At 43.9% G+C, this 21,368-nt stretch overlaps 1 protein-coding gene across 1 annotated transcript in view; it reads left to right on the top strand.

Moving 5' to 3' along the window:
* The window catches only part of LOC126416918 (uncharacterized), a 333,588-nt gene that overhangs the window by 252,756 nt on the left and 59,464 nt on the right, over nt 1-21,368 (top strand). The window contains exon 3 of the mRNA XM_050084801.1: nt 3,080-3,232. Within this exon, the coding sequence (XP_049940758.1) occupies nt 3,080-3,232 (153 nt within the window). The remainder of the gene's footprint in view (nt 1-3,079; nt 3,233-21,368) is intronic.

Genomic DNA, 21,368 nt, shown 5'->3' with positions numbered 1-21,368 from the left:
TTAACCCTAACATAGCTTGAATGGTGCCTACTTTCTGTAGGCTTTTTGGGACAGATTCGGTTGAAGCTGAGTCAAAACCTTTCTCAAAATTTACTGCACTGATACAATGTGGTAACTATCACTCACAGCCTCGTTCTATAACTTGGTTCACTACTTGAAACTAATATATCAATTTATGAAAGCAACTTCTTCGTTTCATTCAATATTTTGCACTGAAAAAACGACGGAAACACTGCCGTCTGTATTGCAAACTAACTTTGCCTGTTTCAGTAATAAAGAATGGGCAAAAGCCATGGCAACCATTTTTTGTCTCGAAAATTGTATGAATTTAAAAAATTCGCAGGAGAGCTTCTGTAAAGTTAGGAAGGTAGGAGACGAGGTACTGGCAGAAGTAAAGCTGTGAGTACCGGGCGTGAGTCGTGCTTCGGTAGCTCAGTTGGTAGAGCACTTGCCCGCGAAAGGCAAAGGTCCCGAGTTCGAGTCTCGGTCGGGCACACAGTTTTAATCTGCCAGGAAGTTTCATATCAGCGCACACTCCGCTGCAGAGTGAAAATCTCATTCTGGAATTCTGAAATATACAAATGTACAAATATCTTCATATGTACACTACTGGCCATTAAAATTGCTACACCAAGAAGAAATGCAGATGATAAAAAGGTATTCATTGGACAAATATATTGTACTAGAACTGACATGTGATTACATTTTCACGCAGTTTGGGTGCATAGATCCTGAGAAATCAGTACCCAGAATAACCATCTCTGGCTGTAATAACGGTCTTGATACGCCTGGGCATTGAGTCAAACAGAGCTTGGATGGCGTGTACATGTACAGCAGCCTATGCAGCTTCAACAAGATACCACAGTTCATCAAGAGTAGTGACTGGCGTATTGTGACGAGCCAGTTGCTCGGCCACCATTGATCAGACGTTTTCAATTGGTGAGAGATCTGGAGAATGTGCTGGCCAGGGCAGCAGGCGAACATTTTCTGTATCCAGAAACGCCCGTACAGGACCTGCAACATGCGGTTGTGTATTATCCTGCTGAAATGTAGGGTTTCGCAGGGATCGATTGGAGGGTAGAGCCACGGGTAGTAACATATCTGAAATGTAGCTCCACTGTTCAAAGTGCCGTCAAAGAGAACAAGAGGAGACCGAGACGTGTAACCAATGGCACCCCATACCATCACGCCGGGTGATAATACCAGTATGGCGATGACGAATACACGCTTCCAATGTGCGTTCACCGCGATGTCGCCAAACATGGATGCGACCATCATGATGCTGATGCTGTGGATTCACCCGAAAAAATGACGGTTTGCCATTGGTGCATCCAGGTTCTTTCTTGAGTACACCATCGTAGGCGCTCCTGTCTATGATGCAGAGTCAAGGGTAACCGCAGGCACGGTCTCCGAGCTGATAGTCCATGCTGCTGCAAACGTCGTCGAACTGTTCGTGGAGATGGTTGCTGTCTTGCAAACGTCCCCATCTCTTGACTCAGGGATCGAGACGTGGCTGCACGGTCCGTTACAGCCATGCGGATAAGATGCCTGTCATCTCGACTGCTAGTGATACGAGGCCGTTGGGATCCAGCACGGCGTTCCGTATTACCCTCCTGAACCCACCGATTCCATATTCTGCTAACAGTCATTGGATCTCGACCAACGCGAGCAGCAGTGTCGCGATACGATAAACTGCAATCGCGATAGGCTACAATCCGACCTTTATCAAAGTCGGAAACGTGATGGTACGCATTTCTCCTCCTTACACGAGGCATCATAACAACGTTTCACCAGGCAACGCCGGTCAACTGCTGTTTGTGTATGAGATGTCGGTTGGAAACTTTCCTCATCTCAGCACGTTGTAGGTGTCGCCACTGGCACCAACCTTGTGTGAATGCTCTGAAAAGCTAATCATTTGCATATCACAGCATCTTCTTCCTGTTGGTTAAATTTCGCGTCTGTAGCACGTCATCTTCGTGGTGTAATGGCCAGTAGTGTAAATGTTACATGTGGGGAGATATGGACACACATATAAAAATACAGTACTAGAAAATCATCCCACACACGCACCATGTTGAAGATACCTGTATGGTAAAACACGGTGTCCTGCTGCTTGAAGAAATCGGTAAGTGCCCGCCGCATATCGTCGTCCGACTGGAATCGTCGACTCTGGGCTTTTTTAGAGGACCGAAGGGGTGATAATTGCACGGGCAGAGATCAGGACTAAAGTGCGGGTGCATCAACCGCCCACTTGCTGTGGATGAGGCTGGCCTCTCAGATCGACCGGCGTCACGTGTCCGGTCACGACGAGCATGGACGTTGGTGCGCCATTCCACAGGGGTGGTTTCCGACCGACATGGTCAAAGGTGTATGAATTTCTAAGGGACCAAACTGCTGAGGTCATCGGTCCCTAGACTTACACACTAATTACACTAACTCATGCTAAGAACAACACACACACACACACACACACACACACACACACACACACACACACACACATACATACACACCCATGCCCGAGTGAGGGATTGAACCTCCGGAGAGAGGGGCCGCGCAATCCGTGACATGACGTCTCTAACCGCGCGGCCACTCCGCGCCGCTCGACCGACATGCTGCCGCCCCAAACACAGTCTTCATTCTCCGATGGATGCCTACCGTTGTTTGACCTTCAGCAGCCACAACAGAATAACAGCACGGTGGTCCTGTTTGGAAGCATTTGGTAATAACACAATGCCTTTATACCCGCTTCGGACTCGAATGTACGTTGCAGCGATGCCCTCTAATGCCCCTTACAAAATTATCCCGGAAAATATTTCATGCACCTTAGGCAACGCAACTGACGTAATTCGAGCCTAGTGAGGGTGATTAAATTGGGTTGCCTTTCTTGAAGTGTATGGGCAGTCTTATTTTGCCCACTACGTTCAGTACATTCCTGTTGCTCTGCTACCCATCAGTACGCCTCTTTGCCACTGCCCAACCCATTGTTGTGTTAGACTTATAAACACGCCGCGCAGTAGCTGTACGAAGTGGACGGACCGCGTTGCTGAGCGGGCGGCGGCCTGTTGGCGTGTTGCAGAGGTCGCAGCACGGCGTGCTGTGGGTTCTGGACTGCGTCTTCAGCGTGCTCGTCGTGGGCAACCTGATCGTGTTCACGTGGCGCGGCGTCTGGACGCTGCTCGACCTCTACCTCTACCCCGACGACCAGCTGTGGTCGGCCATCGCCTCGCTGGTCAGTACTGTCTCATTGTAAGAAACACCTGTAGTCTAACGGCTGTTGCTAGTGATCATCTTCATCTTGCGGAAACTACGAACTTCCCTGATTTCCAAATACAATAAAAAAAAACTCAGACATATAACCTTACGGTTTTGCTAGCTTACGATCAAGTGATTCAAGGTGGAGCTGTGGAAATTGGTAGCTATACAATGCTGAATAAGGTATTAAGTACCCGCAAAAATTTCCGATCGCCTATCACAGCCATGGACTTGCGGTTAAAGTAGGGATTTCGTTTTGAATATTCTATTATGTCGCTAGCTACAAGTGTAAACATCTAAAAACTAAGCGCCTCTGTCGTATAATTGTCTGGTTGTAACTTCCTGGCAGATTAAAACTGTGTGCCGGACAGAGACTCGAACTAGGACCTTTGCCTTTCGCGGGCAAGTGCTCTACCAACTGAGCTACCAAAGCACGACTCACGCCTCCTCCTCACAGCTTTACTTCTGCCAGTATCTCGTCTCCTACCTTCCAAACTTTACAGAAGCTCTCCTGCGAACCCTGCAGAACTAGCACTCCTGAAAGAAGGGATATTGCGGAGACATGGCTTAGCCACAGCCTGGGGGATGTTTCCAGAATGAGATTTTCACCCTGCAGCGGAGTGTGCGCTGATATGAAAGTTCCTGGCTGTGAGGACGGGGCGTCAGTCGTGCTTGGGTAGCTCAGTTGGTAGAGCACTTGCCCGCGCAACGCAAAGGTCCCGAGTTCGAGTCTCGGTCCGGCACACAGTTTTAATCTGCCAGGAAGTTTCATATCAGCGCACACTCCGCTGCTGAGTGAAAATCTCATTCTGAATTAGCCGCACGGGATTAGCCGAGCGGTCTAAGGCGCTGCAGTCATGGACTGTGCGGCTGGTCCCGGAGGAGGTTCGAGTCCCCGGTCGGGCATGGGTGTGTGTGTTTGTCCTTAGTATAATTCAGGTTAAGTAGTGTGTAAGCTTAGGGACTGATGACCTTGGCAGTTAAGTCCCATAAAATTTCACACACATTTGAACATTTTTCATTCTGAATTGACTGGTTGTTCACCTAGAGGGGCATTCATGAGTATCCACAACAACACTGACGTGCCTTTACCTGCGACGGTTCCATTCGAATAGGCATCGTTTCTTGACCTGTCTGTGTAGCAATCAGTTCGCATTAGTTTGCATTACACCGTGTGCATCTAGCAGTGTGTTTGTATACCTGATCAGGTTCATACCTTATTACCTCGTAATGAGATGGAAGCAAGAGACCGGAATTTAAAAACGTGCTGTAATTTTAACTCTGCGCCAGAGAGGTCGAATCGTTCATAGCGACTCCTAAAATCGTAGAGAGATGAAAACTAGTTAAAGATAGACTGATAATTTCCATGTTCCGGCCGTGATTTGTTAGACGTCTCGGTTTCAACGTACACGCTTTGCCACTAGATGCGACAATACACCCAATAATCAACAGTGTCGTTGTTGAAAGCGGTATCCTATCATTCTTTTAGAGTGATTTACTAACGCTGTCAAAAAATAAGAAAATAAAAACTATACCAGAAATATCCATCGAGGATTTGTAATACACCACTGATTAAGGATGGGGCTTCATACTTGCTTCTATTAGCAAAAAATTCTGGACGATTTTTCATTTCAATATCCCGGATTGTATTTCGTTGTCATATTTACTTAGACACCACGCTCTACATATGCGCATTACGTTTACACACAGTTAACAGTTCCTCTCCAGATACCACACACAGTCCCTTAGAGGACGTTCTGGTCAAGAGACACGAATAATGGGAGAAGTTTATAATTTTTTCATACAAGGACTGTTTTTATTAAAAGGGGGTTTTACGACTTTATTATATATACAATAGTGTATGAAAAATGCCTTTTTGTCTCAGAACAAATTGAAAATGTCAGATGCAGACTTAGTCAAATTATGCGCCTCGTGGCCCGTCTCGGTTTGCGCGCAGAGTACTTCTGAATCCCGAGATAGAAAATAATTAAATTAGAATGAATTTGTGGGGGCATCACGATGGTGTTTTGAAAAATACCGCAGAAAAAATGGGAGTCACTTAAAAAACATGTCAATTTCTTGGCCTGTTTTTCTAAGTTTACTTTAAAATTCAAATACAGTAAAGCTTAAGCTAAGGCCCCCTTAATATAATTATCTTTCGTTTTGAGAAAACATCTAATGGATCGGTTAATTTGTCGACGCTCTAGAGCACTTAGCACTCTGAAAAATGCTATTTTGTTTAGAGGCTGGAGTAAAAAAAAAAAAAAAATATATTACTTAGACCTGAAGATGACCCTGAGTGATCGAAACATGGAATCTAATCAGAAAATGTGCAACTGAGACGGAACAATAAATGAGAATTGTTCTAAAAATAAAACATTGTTTGAAAACTTACGGTTAATCTGCGATTTCACGACCATAGAGGCATCCTTCCTCTCCTCCAAACATATTCTGACTAAATTTAGAGCTGTATTTTTTCAGTCCGTGCTCTTATTAATATTTAACATACTGAGACACTATTTGCTCCGCGGCGGCCACACGTTTCCTGTCAGATAACTCCGCGAAGTTCATTAAAGGTGTAGATTTCTAACACATTAATGGTCTTCAGAGTAGATGAATAACCCTCGTGGAATACACGGCTGTACCAACAGTTTCCGCCGCACAGTGGCGACTTTTCGGTGCCAGTCTCCAAATGTATGCGTTGAAGCTCTCGTACTCATTCTGTGTATTAGCACCGGAGAATCTTTTAAGCTAATCTTCAATGGACAGAAAGTCGTATACTGGTCGAAACTTTTCATGAAGTAATTCACTGAGCGCTTACGCCTGTCCAGGTTTCGGTCGGAGCACGTTTCCATTCAACAGTTTCCTTTTGCAGGGCGTAATTCATATATCTCGTGGAAGAAAATTACAAAACCCAATTTTCCTCATTTTCGACCAGAATCTCCAGTTAAAACCTTTCGCGTGACCGTGAGCGACATGAACGAATAAATGAAACCACAGTATGTGTTCACAATACATGCAAAAGTTCAGCTAACAAAGTCTGAATGCCTGCCAATCAAACCACCATTTTTTTATTTTCTGTCATTTACATTCTCCCGCTATGGCGTACGGACTGTTTCCGCGCTATCGTCTTCAGCCTTTGAAGAAAATAATTAAAAGAATGAATGGAAACCATCAAGTCTGATGAGATGCTGTGTGGTCTTCAAACCTGTAAGGATGATTACAACATTTTCTAGGGGTGGTGTTTGGATGATATTGAAGAGGAATTGTTAGAAGGAAAGGTGTGGCACGAATATTGGGAAGTGTTATAAACGAAAAGTAGGATTAAAGTTATAGAGGGAAAGGTGCTTCATTTGGAGTAGAAGAGGTTAGTTAGTTATAGTTCAGGACGAAAATATCATACTCGGGACACAGTTCGGAATCTAGGGACTGAAATCGCACGTTCATTGGAAAACACAAGTAGGAAAATTTTTTATCGGAAATTAAAGGTGTAGATTACGACCTTGAAAAATAATTTGTTCAAGTGACAAGAATGGTGCATTATATGATTAAAGATACTGTTATGGATCTTTGTGGGTTGTTGTAAGAGGTAATTAGCTCTCTACAAATTATTGTTGCTGCTTACTGGTTTCTTTATGCCAGTAGGCTAATGATTCAGTTGCATGAAATGGTTTGAAAGTGAGGTGTACGTACATGTTTCTACTTTACAGAGCTTTACGTGTTCAGAGTATCTTAGTCCAAACTTTGTCTTTCAAGCGTATGATGAATGACAGTCAGTGAAGGTTAATTGTGTGCACAATTTCAAATAAATTCAGCAAAAAGGATTTCGAGTACTTGTAGAGGTATGATTTGAGCTGTATTAAAAAATCTGATTCACATTAAAGATGCAGTTCTTTCTTAAGTAAGACTACAAGTGACACTTTAGTATTTGACATCTGGCAATTACATCTTTCCAACGATTAGGCCTATATGGTACCGCGTTCTGAAAAGTACAGTTTCAAAGTTTTTGTGTGATATGTTAGATGCTATTTTCGATGGCCGAAATACTAATTTCAAAGTTAATATTTTCACTCTTGCACCCCAAATACTACGAAATTTTGACTTTGTTCTATACCGAATTTTGGAGCTATGCTTCGAGCAAGTGCACTTAAAGACACTGTAATATAATTGATTTCTTTTATTGAAAGCTGCACTCGGTCAGAAATAACATCGCTATCACAAATCTCATTTCACCACGTAAATTAACCATTATATGCTCATAACATCTTTGGCAAAACGTTTACACACCGAAGTCGCCACAGTAGCATAAAAACCATACTCTGAAGTTATTTTCGTAATACACAGGTAATATATAAAACATCAGCTATATAATTTATCATCAAAGGTGGCAGCCGCTTTTGAGGCTAGTCGGCGGTGAGAGAAGGAAAGTGGTTTCACAAAGTTAAAGCGTTTTAAAATTTTGTGGCATGGAGTTTTTCTCTTAATCTCACACATTCGTAAAACTTGTCAGGTAGTTCCAATAACTGAAGACAGAGTGTACAGTACGCACCACGTTTATTTCTTTTTCTTTCTTTCTTTTTTTTTTTTTTTTTTTTTTTTTTAGGTTGTAATATCATAGATTAAGGGTCGACCTGCGACAGCAATCGCACAACTTGCGTACGGGCCGCTAGACGCCGCCGCGAACGCTAAGAGTGCATTGCGATCGCAGGCGCACGTGTTGCGTACGGGCCGCGAGGTGCCGCCACGAGCGCAACCGTATATAAGTGCCGACGGAGTTCAACCAGCTCTCATTTTGATGGAATCTCATTTTTGCCTATTCTCTTATTTGCTTAGTTGCTTAGCTCTTATTCATTTATGGCTCATGTTATTGTGCTCTCATTCAGCCATTCTGATTGTTTTGATTTACTCCCAACTGAGAAGTGCTCATTTTGGCATTTCACTTTTGCATATTTCTCATTTTGCTAATAATATGCTCCTTAGCTTTTTACAGTTGAATTGATTAACATAGTCTCATGTACTGTTTGTTCAGTTCAGCCTGTTCATATTTTGATGTTCTTTAAATACTGTAATAATTATCGGAAGCATTTCTTCCCTTAAACTTGTGTAAAGTATTCTCGGTGTAGGATTTGTTCTGTGACACAGGTGTAAGGTTTTGAATATAAATTATATACGAAACTGTGCTTTAAAAGGTATTTATTTTTTCAGTTTGTACTACATCAGACGACAATTTTGTGATATGAGGGAGAAATTTGAGGGGCGAACCCATGGAAATAGTCTTAAGTGATCCCCTTTAAAAATAAAAATTTGTGTGACACTGAAAGACGTGACACTGTAGGCACCGAAAATTTAAATATATATAAAATTATACGTCACAAGGTGTCGTGGTATTCATCCAACCGTTTGAGGTTAAAATCCAACCTGCTTCATATAAAGAATAAATTCTAAGCTAACATAACCTGCTCGACCCCACCGAAAATTGTCGAACGAGATCGGGCGGACCGCGACCAAGCTGATGGCCGATGTTATCGGACGACCTCTGACAACGTCGTCTGACGATCCCTGAACACAGTCATAGGAACTGCTATTGGATCGGAACGCACGACTGTCATAATAATTAGATACATTGCGCCGTTTTCGATTTAATTAGCATTGAAGTTAGCCAATCAGGTCGCTGCGAGCACAAATTCAAGCATCCTACCAAACAGTGTCGCCAGAAGTATTTTTCATTTTATTTCCTCATACCGAACAAACGTAACTTTTACTCACCTCGGTTAAACTTTTCACTTCCTAAAAAGGCACATTTTGAATGGTAACGAGCGTTGGAACAAGTGGTAAGTCAGGGAATGCTTGAATTTACGCGCGCAACGACGTGATTGGCTAATGTCAATGCTAATTAAACATTGATATTAGCCAATCACGTCGCTGCGCGCGTAATGTCTTGGGTAATGTCAATGCTAATTAAATCGGGAATGCTAAAGATTAGATGGGTAGATCACAAACTTATGATGAGGTATTGAATAGAATTGGGGAGAAGAGGAGTTTGTGGCACAACTTGACAAGGAGAAGGGATCAGTTGGTAGGACATATTCTGAGGCATCAAGGGATCACGAATTTAGTGTTGAAGGGCAGCGTGGAGGGTAAAAATCGTAGAGGGAGACCAAGAGATGAATACACTAAGCTGATTCAAAAGGATGTAGGCTACAGTAGGTACTGGGAGATGAAGAAGCTTGCACAGGATAGAATAGCATGTAGAGCTGCATCAAACCAGTCTCAGGACTGAAGACCACAACAAAAACAACAATTAAATCGGAAACAGCATAACGTATCGAATTTTTTAACAGGTATTTCTCAGCACAACCTACCCTGCAAAAACTTTACAAGCTTTTGAGACTGTTTCTGACCACCCTGTATAGGCCCGTTACAAAGCGCTACCCCTCAAGAAGTCACGGAGTATATGGAAGTGTAAGGAAAAAGGGAAGTGTTAATAGTGGTGCCGTAGCAGTCCAGGTAGAGGCTAGGATCAGATATGCACTGGAGGGTTGGAATTCGATTTGTGAGAGACGTGCGACTGGTGAATAATTCCAGGTTTTTGAGGAGGTGTGAAATCTTTATCATATGGTAGAGGAGGATGGAGCAAGTGGGTTAAAGATACGAAAAGAGAGACGGAGTGTATGACGCTCAGACATTTGGAGGCTGACGATAGTACGACATATTTATTTATTTATTTATTGTTCCATGGGACCACATTAAGGAGAAGTCTCCATGGTCATGGAACGAGTCAATACATGAAATTATAACACGATTGTAGAAACAGACAAAATGAAATATAAGAAACATATTCAGTTGTAGATTGTAGGAACAGATAAAATGAAATATAAGAAACATATTCAGGCGACACGTCGTTAGTTTAAATAAAGAAAATCAAGAATTTAACACTGGTATTTGCTTAATTTTTTAGCTCTTCCAGGAGCTCCTCGACAGAATAGAAGGAGTGAGCCATGAGGGAACTCTTCAGTTTATACTTAAAAGCGTTTGGGCTACTGCTAAGATTTTTGAGTTCTTGTGGTAGCTTATTGAAAATGGATGCAGTAGAATACTGCACTCCTTTCTGCACAAGAGTGAAGGAAGTGCATTCCACATGCAGATTTGATTTCTGCCTAATATTAACTGAGTGAAAGCTGCTAACTCTTGGGAATAAGCTAATATTGCTAACAACAAACGACATTAAAGAAAATATATACTGTGAGGCAATGTCAAAATTCCCAGAGTATTGAATAGGGGTCGACAAGAGGTTTTCAAACTTACACCACACATAGCTCGAACAGCCCGTTTTTGAACCAAAAATACCCTTTTTGAATCAGAAGAATTACCCCAAAAAATAATACCATATGACATAAGCGTATGAAAATATGCGAAGTAGACCACTTTTCGTGTTTAAATGTCACTTATTTCAGATACTGTTCTAATGGTAAATAAAGCGGCATTTAGTTTCTGAACAAGATCCTGAACATGGGCTTTCCACAACAGCTTACTATCTATCCGTACGCCTAGGAACTTGAACTGTTCCGTCTCGCTTATAACATGCCCATTCTGTCTGATTAAAATATCAGTTCTTGTTGAATTGTGAGTTAGAAACTGTAAAAACTGAGTCTTACTGTGATTTAGCATCAAATTATTTTCCACAAGCCACGAACTTATTTCATGAACTACATTATTTGATAATGTTTCAATATTACACACAAAATCCTTCACTACCAAGCTGGTGTCATCAGCAAACAGAAATATTTTTGAATCACCTGTAACACTAGAAGGCATATCATTTATATAAATAAGAAACAGCAGTGGCCCCAGCACCGATCCTTGGGGAACGCCCCATTTGACAGTTGATACTTTCGGCCCAATGGTATTAATTGTCATATTATTAGCTCTCGACTTATTAGTTGAGCACTGAGGATAACCTCTATATATAAAAGTAAATGTCCTGAGTGATTCCCTGATTCATTATCGCCCAGCCCAAGCCGCTAATGACAGAAACATGAAATTTGGAGAAGGCGTTGATCTTACAATATAGGCATCGTTTTAAAAGTGATTTTTCCAAATTCCACAGCCAAGGGGTGAAATAATGGATGAAAGGTGTTCAGCAAACATATCATTATTAAGGCAATCTTAAAGCGAGAACTACAAAAATTTGTATTTGATTTCTCGGTCATAAACAAAAAACAGGTGTTTCAGCCTTTTTGGAACTTCAGCACGTAAGGGGTGAGATAGGAGATGAAAGTTTTTATAGAAATATTTCATTAAATAAATAAATGTAGTGTGACTAGGGCCTCCCGTCGGGTAGACCGTTCGCCGGGTGCAAGTCTTTCGATTTGACGCCACTTCGGCGACTTGCACGTCGATGGGGATGAAATGATGATGATTAGGACAACACAAAACCCATTCTCTGAGCGGAGAAAATCTCCGACCCAGCCGGGAATCGAACCCGGGCCCTTAGGATTGACATTCTGACGCTCTGGCCACTCAGCTACCGCGGCCGGACAATATTTCATTATGAAGCCATTTAAAAATTTAAAGCTAAATTTATGAAAATTTGTATTCGGCTTCTCGGTTGGAAATCAAAAAAGAAACACGTGTTTCAGTAATATACACTCCTGGAAATGGAAAAAAGAACACATTGACACCGGTGTGTCAGACCCACCATACTTGCTCCGGACTCTGCGAGAGGGCTGTACAAGCAATGATCACACGCACGGCACAGCGGACACACCAGGAACCGCGGTGTTGGCCGTCGAATGGCACTAGCTCCGCAGAATTTGTGCACCGCCGCCGTCAGTGTCAGCCAGTTTGCCGTGGCATACGGAGCTCCATCGCAGTCTTTAACACTGGTAGCATGCCGCGACAGCGTGGACGTGAACCGTATGTGCAGTTGACGGACTTTGAGCGAGGGCGTATAGTGGGCATGCGGGAGGCCGGGTGGACGTACCGCCGAATTGCTCAACACGTGGGGCGTGAGGTCTCCACAGTACATCGATGTTGTCGCCAGTGGTCGGCGGAAGGTGCACGTACCCGTCGACCTGGGACCGGACCGCAGCGACGCACGGATGCACGCCAAGACCGTAGGATCCTACGCAGTGCCGTAGGGGACCGCACCGCCACTTCCCAGCAAATTAGGGACACTGTTGCTCCTGGGGTATCGGCGAGGACCATTCGCAACCGTCTCCATGAAGCTGGGCTACGGTCCCGCACACCGTTACGCCGTCTTCCGCTCACGCCCCAACATCGTGCAGCCCGCCTCCAGTGGTGTCGCGACAGGCGTGAATGGAGGGACGAATGGAGACGTGTCGTCTTCAGCGATGAGAGTCGCTTCTGCCTTGGTGCCAATGATGGTCGTATGCGTGTTTGGCGCCGTGCAGGTGAGCGCCACAATCAGGACTGCATACGACCGAGGCACACAGGGTCAACACCCGGCATCATGGTGTGGGGAGCGATCTCCTACACTGGCCGTACACCACTGGTGATCGTCGAGGGGACACTGAATAGTGCACGGTACATCCAAACCGTCATCGAACCCATCGTTCTACCATTCCTAGACCGGCAAGGGAACTTGCTGTTCCAACAGGACAATGCACGTCCGCATGTATCCCGTGCCACCCAACGTGCTCTAGAAGGTGTAAGTCAACTACCCTGGCCAGCAAGATCTCCGGATCTGTCCCCCATTGAGCATGTTTGGGACTGGATGAAGCGTCGTCTCACGCGGTCTGCACGTCCAGCACGAACGCTGGTCCAACTGAGGCGCCAGGTGGAAATGGCATGGCAAGCCGTTCCACAGGACTACATCCAGCATCTCTACGATCGTTTCCATGGGAGAATAGCAGCCTGCATTGCTGCGAAAGGTGGATATACACTGTACTAGTGCCGACATTGTGCATGCTCTGTTGCCTGTGTCTATGTGCCTGTGGTTCGGTCAGTGTATCATGTGATGTATCTGACCCCAGGAATGTGTCAATAAAGTTTCCCCTTCCTGGGACAATGAATTCACGGTGTTCTTATTTCAATTTCCAGGAGTGTATTTTGAAAACATTACCGGAAAACACGTAAAACTTGTCTGATAGATAGTAAACATTCTGATCAGTCTTCATCGCAAGGATTTATTAAAAATTACCGTTTTGACTTGTGGTTATTAATTTTTAATAAATACTGTGATCAACACTGATGAGTGTTTCATTTACTTAGTTGAGTTTTTTTTTTTTTCATGCAACTCCTCGGAAAAGACCGCGCTACTATGGCCTTAATTAGAGCGAAAAGTTTCGAAGGTGCTGCATGCTGTAATTTGGGAACTAAATCAAAGAAAGCTATTTAACAGTCAGTACGACAAATCGGCTCTGTCAGAATTGCAGAGAAAGATAAACGGCTCTTTACATTTTGTCTATAAAATTATTTTTGTTGTAATTACTGTGTAAACTAATCATTACTGATGACAAAATAGATACCACGTTTAAATACTATTCCATGTACAGGAATATCCGACTGAAATGAGAGAAATCAGTACCGAGTGTAAGACTGGCACTAATAACTACAAAACCACTCATTCTATTTGTCATTTTTTTTAAATCCTTAGAGACCACACAGTCAACGCGAGTGAAGCATCGGTCACTAAGTTAGTAATGTAGGCCCATATAATTGAAAATGTAGTTCTTAAAGTGACTGTGAAACACTCAAGGAAGTTTCTATCTACATTTGAGGACCTCTGCGCGGCCACGGTAGTTTCCACGATTCTCGACGGTCAGCCTAGAGACTTGGCAGCCGTCTGACGGCAGTGGTATTCAAAGGCCTCTGGCAGAGGACACGGATCACTTGACCACTCAAGCGAAATGGAAGCCGGGAAATTTCTGTGCGAAAGCGTGATGGGTAGACGGGCCGGTCTGTTGCTCTCTGGACCGGACGGGGCTCGTTTACGGGACGCAGCACGGGGCCTCCGAAGCAGTTGAGGTCGTTACGGGAGCGTCCATCACGGCGGCTCTTGAGGAAGGTGACGTCCCAACTGGATACAGGCGCCCGTGGGCGGAACCCAGAGCGGGGCGCCGCGCCGGCTTAAGTGACACACATCCTGCGCGGATCGAGCACAACGCCGCGTCTCGCCGGGCGTAGGTGTGCGTCTAGTGGGGTCGGGTCCTATTTTGGAGGCGTATGTACGAAGGGGGTCCTGATAAGTCCTTCGCTGAATAAAGAAAAAAATATCACGGGTTTGAGAAAATTATTTAATGAACATACACCCCCTTGAGCTCAACACATTTGCGACGTCTTTGCTCCAAATTCTTTGATCCATTGAAAAAAAGAAATCTTTCGATTGTGCTGCAAAACTCAGAAGCAATATTTCTGTCTTCCTTAGCGTACGGAAATAGTCTTCCATTGAGATGTTTCTTGAGGTTTGGGGCCGGTCGATGTGGCCGAGCGGTTCTAGGCGCTACAGTCTGGAACCACGCGACCCCTACGGTCGCAGGTTCGAATTCTGCCTTGGGCATGGATGTGTGTGATGTCCTTAGGTTAGTTAGGTTTAAGTAGTTCTAACTTCTAGGGGACTCGTGACCTCAGATGTTAAGTCCCATAGGGCTCAGAGCCATTTGAACCATTTTGAGGTTTGGGAACAGATAGTCTGAGGGGAGTACGTCAGATAATTGGAGTGGACGTTTGAGGATTCCATAGTAAATATCTGCCAATTTTTGCTTCCTGACGAGAGCATTATCTTGCAGAAATAAGGTTCCTTATCTCAGCTTTACTCGACGTTTGGAGACCAATTGTTGCTTCAGTTTATCGATAATTTCGGCGTAGAACGTAGTGCTTTTACCATTGTATAAGTATTCAATAAGAAGGGTTCCATCTTTATCCCAAAAGACGGATGCGGGAAAGTTATCTGCTGATCTTTGTGTTTTGAACTTTTATCTGGGGAACCGTCGTACCTCCTTTATTTATACTGTTCTTTGCTCTCTCTATTATAAATATGTATCCTTGTTTCATCCATGGCCACGAGACGATCCAAATATCCTACGATCTCGGCGAAAATGGACCAAAATAGACTGTGAAGCGATCACTCCTTTACGCCTCTACGGTTTCCGGAACTGTGACTTCAATTGGGCTTTCAGGATGCTCTTCATCTTGAGTTCTCACATGCCCGGTTTTAAATGCAGCTACCGAATTCTTGATAGTGGAGTAGAAAGTGCGTGACCACCCGTCGTACCAGATATGTCGTCATAAATTTGCTTGCCCATGTTTCTTTTTTAAAAAAGTACCTCATCACGGCACGACTCTCTTTGACTATGAAATGCCTATTTTACTGCGCGATGTTCTCTTGAACCTGCACAGAAAAATAATAACCAATTTTACTGGTACGCAGTTACTGTTACAAATAGTCTAAAGAACAAGGTTTAATGTCAAAAAATCACAATTAATCTACATCCATTTTCACTATGAAAATCCAAGGGCTGATCAGCACCACCTCGTAGCGTCTAGTAGACTGCTAAGCGATTGGTGCCTTTGTAACTTCATAGGCTTTCGCAGGTGGAGTTAGTATTCATAAAATCCTTCTCAGTTACAGGCTGTCATACTGTAAAATGATACAGCAAAGTTTAGGCAGCTATGTGGCGTTCAGAGTATGTGATATAACTCTGCTGATAAGCATCCCGTAGATAATCGGCGGCGTCATTGTCGAAGGAAAATTTGTTTCACGTGAATAGTGCAATTTACATGAAATGTCAAAAAAGAAAAGGACGACAGCCGAACATTTGTTTAAAACAGACGATTGAAACCAGGAGTGCACATTGGCTTGCTTATTTTTAAAAGTTGTTATTGTAAATAAACTTTTAAAAATCCTCCAAAATAATCTTAAAAAATCTTTAAAAAATTGTTTTTTAAATTAATGAAAATTCTTCAATGCCACTTTAGCTGAATTTAGGTTCCTTTCGTAGGCAACACAGCAGGTTTCACACCATTATAGGTGTACCTTCAAGTTATAATTTGTATTCAGTATAAACATATTTTTATAAAATGCTATTAATACATTGTGTATAACAGCGAGAAAAAGGAAATGGTTTTTGCTCACAACTTTTCACCTCAAAAGGCTAGAGAGAATGTATGATGCCCCAACGTTCAAGATGTAAACAGATGAATTGGATAACCTCTTAAAAGACTGATCATCCGTTGCATAGAATTAGAATTTATATACTGCAAGGTGAAGGTCGAAAGCTCTAACAAAGTACCTAGGCAATAAGAGCAAATCACTTCAAGTCAGAATATATAAGGCAGAAACTGTGATAATGGACACTCATGCTCCAATAAAATACCTGAGGAATTACAAATTAACACATATAGGGCTGAAAGAGTGGTAATGGACACGGTGTAGTGAAAAACGTCACTCACGAAAGCTGTGTTGCAATAGACTCAGGGTCTAAAATTTTGACTCCTTAATAAACGTAGTCCCAAAATCCAGTCCACGTTAAAAGAAGAATGCAGTTACCACTCAAAAGATCGCCTCCATGAAGATAAACCATAATCCATGTAGATCACCTACAGACAGATGTGCACCAATTTTTTTTTTCTTTTTTAACGACTGTAATCGAGCATAAATAGAGAGAGAATGGGACAACAAGTGAATATTTGTTAACCGGCAAGAATTCACTAGAGAAAAACGTTTTATAAATCACCAATAGAACTCTGCTAAGAGAGCGGTGAAAGAACTGTGAAAGCTTAAAATGGTCATCCCGTGATAGACTCTTGCACCAGGCAATTGAGAGCCATTTTTAGAAGATTAAATCGTAAAAAATCTAAATAAATTCCATTTTAATGTCCTAGGTAGCGGGAAATGATCACTACATATCACTAGAGGCGGGCTCGCCAGTATTGAAGAAGACGGGGAGTATTGTCGGTAGTGGTATTAACAGCATAATGAGTCGGTCAACAGAGCTCTGTGACTTAGTCATTTGCTGTCAGCTGAGTAACATATCCATCTGATGCATTTCAGCCTTTCTAAACTGTCCAAGTAGACTATTGGTGATGTGATTGCAAAATGGAAACACGAAAGAATAACCATAGCTAAATCAATCATACCGTGTAAGTTAATAAGAGACCTGACTGATCCACAATGGTACACAAAACACGTCAGAGCACTGTCGCAGAAGCAACGAAAAAAGCATGCCAAATTCAGAAGAACGGAAAATCCCGAAGACTGGCTAAGTTTCACGGAAGCTCCAAATTTAGTGCGGACGTCAATGCGAGATGCTTTTGATAGTTACCACAGTGAAAGATTGTCTCAAAACATGGTAGGAAACCCAAAGAGATTCTGGTGTTATGTAAAGTACACCAGTGGTAAAAACAGTCAAAACCGACACTGCGCGATAGCGATGGAAATGTTATCGATGATGGTGGTATTACTAAATACAGATTTCCGTAATTCCTTTACGAAAGAAGACGAAGTAAATATTCCAGAATTCGAAACCAGAACAGCTGTTAGCATGAATGGCATAAAAGTAGATATCTTAGGTAGATATCTTAGGTAAGAAAGACAAGTCTTCGGTCCAGATGGTATACCAATCAGGTTGCTTTCAGAGTATACAGACACAATAGCGCCTTTCTTAGCAATCATATACAACCACTCACTTGACGAAAGGTTTGTTCCTAGAGACTGGAAAGTAGCACAGGTCACACCAATATTCAAGAATGGAAATAGGAGTAACCCATTGAATTACAGACCCATATCATTGACCTCAATTTGCAGTAGGATTTTGGAGCATATACTGTACTCGAACATTATGTATCACCTTGAAGAAAATGACTTACTGATACATAACCAACATGGATTCAGAAAATATCGTCCTTGTGCAACACAGCTCTTTATTCCCATGAAGTAATGAGTGCTGTCGACAAGGGATCTCAGATCGATTCCATACTCCTAGATTTCCAGAACGCTTTCGATACCGTTCCTCACAAGCGACTATTAATCGACCTGCGTGCATATGGAGTATCGTCTCAGTTGTGTGACTGGACCTCTGAGAGAGGTCACAGTTCGTAGTGATAGACGATAAATCATCGAGTAGAACAGAAGTGATATCTGGCGTTTCGCAAGGTAGTGTTATAGGCCCTCTGTTGTTCCTGATTTACATAAATGATCTAGGTGATAATCTGAGCAGCCCCTTAGATTGTTTGCAGAAGACGTTGTAATTTACTGTCTAGTAAAATCATCAGACTATAATTCCATTTACAAAATAATATAGAGAGAATTTCTGTGTTGTGCGAAAAGTGGCAATTGGCACTAAACAAAGAAAAGTGCGAGGTCACCCACATGGGTACTAAAAGAAATCCGATAAAAATTGGGTATAAGGTAAATCGCACAAATCTAAGGGCTGTCAATTCGACTAAATACCTAGGAATTACAGTTACGAGTAACTTAAATTAGAAAGACCACATAGATAATATTGTGGGGAAGGCGAAACAAAGACTGCGCTTTGTTGGCAGAACACTTAGAGGATGCGACAAACCCACTAAAGAGACAGCCTACATTATACTTGTCGGTCCTCTGCTGGAATACTGCTGCGCTGTGTGGGATCCTTACCAGTTAGGATTGACAGAGGACATCGAAAAAGTGCAAAGAAGGGCAGCTCGTTTCGTGAGAGCGTTACTGACATGATACGCAAGTTGAGGCGGCAGTCACTGAATGCGGCGAGATCTATTTACGAAATTTGAATCACCAACTTTCTCTTCCGAATGCGAAAATATTTTGTTGACACCCAGCTACGTAGCGAGAAATGATCATCATAATAAAATAAGACAAATCAGAATTCGAACGGAAAGATTTAGGTGTTACTTTTTCCCACGCGTCATTCGAGAGTGGAATGGTAGAGAAGTACGAGCAGTATGAAAATGGTTCGATGAACTCTCTGCCAGGCACTTAAGTGTGATTTGCAGAGTAACCATGTAGATCAAGGGGGTAGTTGTAAAAAATCGCATGAAATTAGCGTAGGAAGCAGTCGTGAATTCCAAAGTGCTACCAGAAGCCCAGCTAACACAATGGTTGGCCGTAGGGTTAAGAAGAGAGGGGTTCAGTGGTCAACCAGCTTCTCATAAGCCACACATTTCTATATTGTGCTAAGCGATGCTCGAGGTGCTGTAGAGCGACGCCGTTGCACAGTGGATGACTAGAAAAGATTTATTAGAAGTGATGAATCAAGCCGCATCCTGTGGCAATCCGACGGAAGGGTCTGGGTTCGTCATTAGTGTGTGGTTCCCTAATTTTGCTTGAGAAAACGCTGACTGCAGGAGGATAAGAACACATTTTAAAGCATTGTGTAAAGAGGATAGTGGAGTAAGAATTTGGGGGCGATGATTGTTCGTGTCAGTATGACAGTGCACCCTGTCATAAATCAGCAGCTATAAGGGCAATGAGGTTCCTGAACAGCTCTGGCCCGCCCACAGTTTCGACCTGATACTAATGTAACACATTTCGAATGAGTTAGAACAAAGATTTTGCTGCAGCTCCCAACATCAAAACCTTCTCTGTCTTTGGCTGTTGAGGAAGAATGGGCTGCCAGTCCTCCACAAACATTCAGACACTTCGTTGAAATTGTCCACAGGAGAGTTCAAGCCGTCATAAAGGCGAAGGGTGGGCACACCTCATATTATGGTATATCAACGGGTGTCCGGTTATTTTTGATCAGACAGTGTGTAATATCCAGTGAAAAATACACTCCTGGAAATTGAAATAAGAACACCGTGAATTCATTGTCCCAGGAAGGGGAAACTTTATTGACACATTCCTGGGGTCAGATATATCACATGATCACACTGACAGAACCACAGGCACATAGACACAGGCAACAGAGCATGCACAATGTCGGCACTAGTACAGTGTATATCCACCTTTCGCAGCAATGCAGGCTGCTATTCTCCCATGGAGACGATCGTAGAGATGCTGGATGTAGTCCTGTGGAACGGCTTGCCATGCCATTTCCACCTGGCGCCTCAGTTGGACCAGCGTTCGTGCTGGACGTGCAGACCGCGTGAGACGACGCTTCATCCAGTCCCAAACATGCTCAATGGGGGACAGATCCGGAGATCTTGCTGGCCAGGGTAGTTGACTTACACCTTCTAGAGCACGTTAGGTGGCACGAGATACATGCGGACGTGCATTGTCCTGTTGGAACAGCAAGTTCCTTGCCGGTCTAGGAATGGTAGAACGATGGGTTCGATGACGGTTTGGATGTACCGTGCACTATTCAGTGTCCCCTCGACGATCACCAGTGGTGTACGGCCAGTGTAGGAGATCGCTCCCCACACCATGATGCCAGGTGTTGGCCCTGTGTGCCTCGGTCGTATGCAGTCCTGATTGTGGCGCTCACCTGCACGGCGCCAAACACGCATACGACCATCATTGGCACCAAGGCAGAAGCGACTCTCATCGCTGAAGACGACACGTCTCCATTCGTCCCTCCATTCACGCCTGTCGCGACACCACTGGAGGCGGGCTGCACGATGTTGGGGCGTGAGCGGAAGACGGCCTAACGGTGTGTGGGACCGTAGCCCAGCTTCATGGAGACGGTTGCGAATGGTCCTCGCCGATACCCCAGGAGCAACAGTGTCCCTAATTTGCTGGGAAGTGGCGGTGCGGTCCCCTACGGCACTGCGTAGGATCCTACGGTCTTGGCGTGCATCCGTGCGTCGCTGCGGTCCGGTCCCAGGTCGACGGGTACGTGCACCTTCCGCCGACCACTGGCGACAACATCGATGTACTGTGGAGACCTCACGCCCCACGTGTTGAGCAATTCGGCGGTACGTCCACCCGGCCTCCCGCATGCCCACTATACGCCCTCGCTCAAAGTCCGTCAACTGCACATACGGTTCACGTCCACGCTGTCGCGGCATGCTACCGGTGTTAAAGACTGCGATGGAGCTCCGTATGCCACAGCAAACTGGCTGACACTGACGGCGGCGGTGCACAAATGCTGCGCAGCTAGCGCCATTCGACGGCCAACACCGCGGTTCCTGGTGTGTCCGCTGTGCCGTGCGTGTGATCATTGCTTGTACAGCCCTCTCGCAGTGTCCGGAGCAAGTATGGTGGGTCTGACACA

Source organism: Schistocerca serialis, chromosome 8, assembly GCF_023864345.2.
Source record: "Schistocerca serialis cubense isolate TAMUIC-IGC-003099 chromosome 8, iqSchSeri2.2, whole genome shotgun sequence".
Classification (NCBI taxonomy): domain Eukaryota; kingdom Metazoa; phylum Arthropoda; class Insecta; order Orthoptera; family Acrididae; genus Schistocerca; species Schistocerca serialis.
This window is presented reverse-complemented; position numbering and strand designations above follow the sequence as displayed.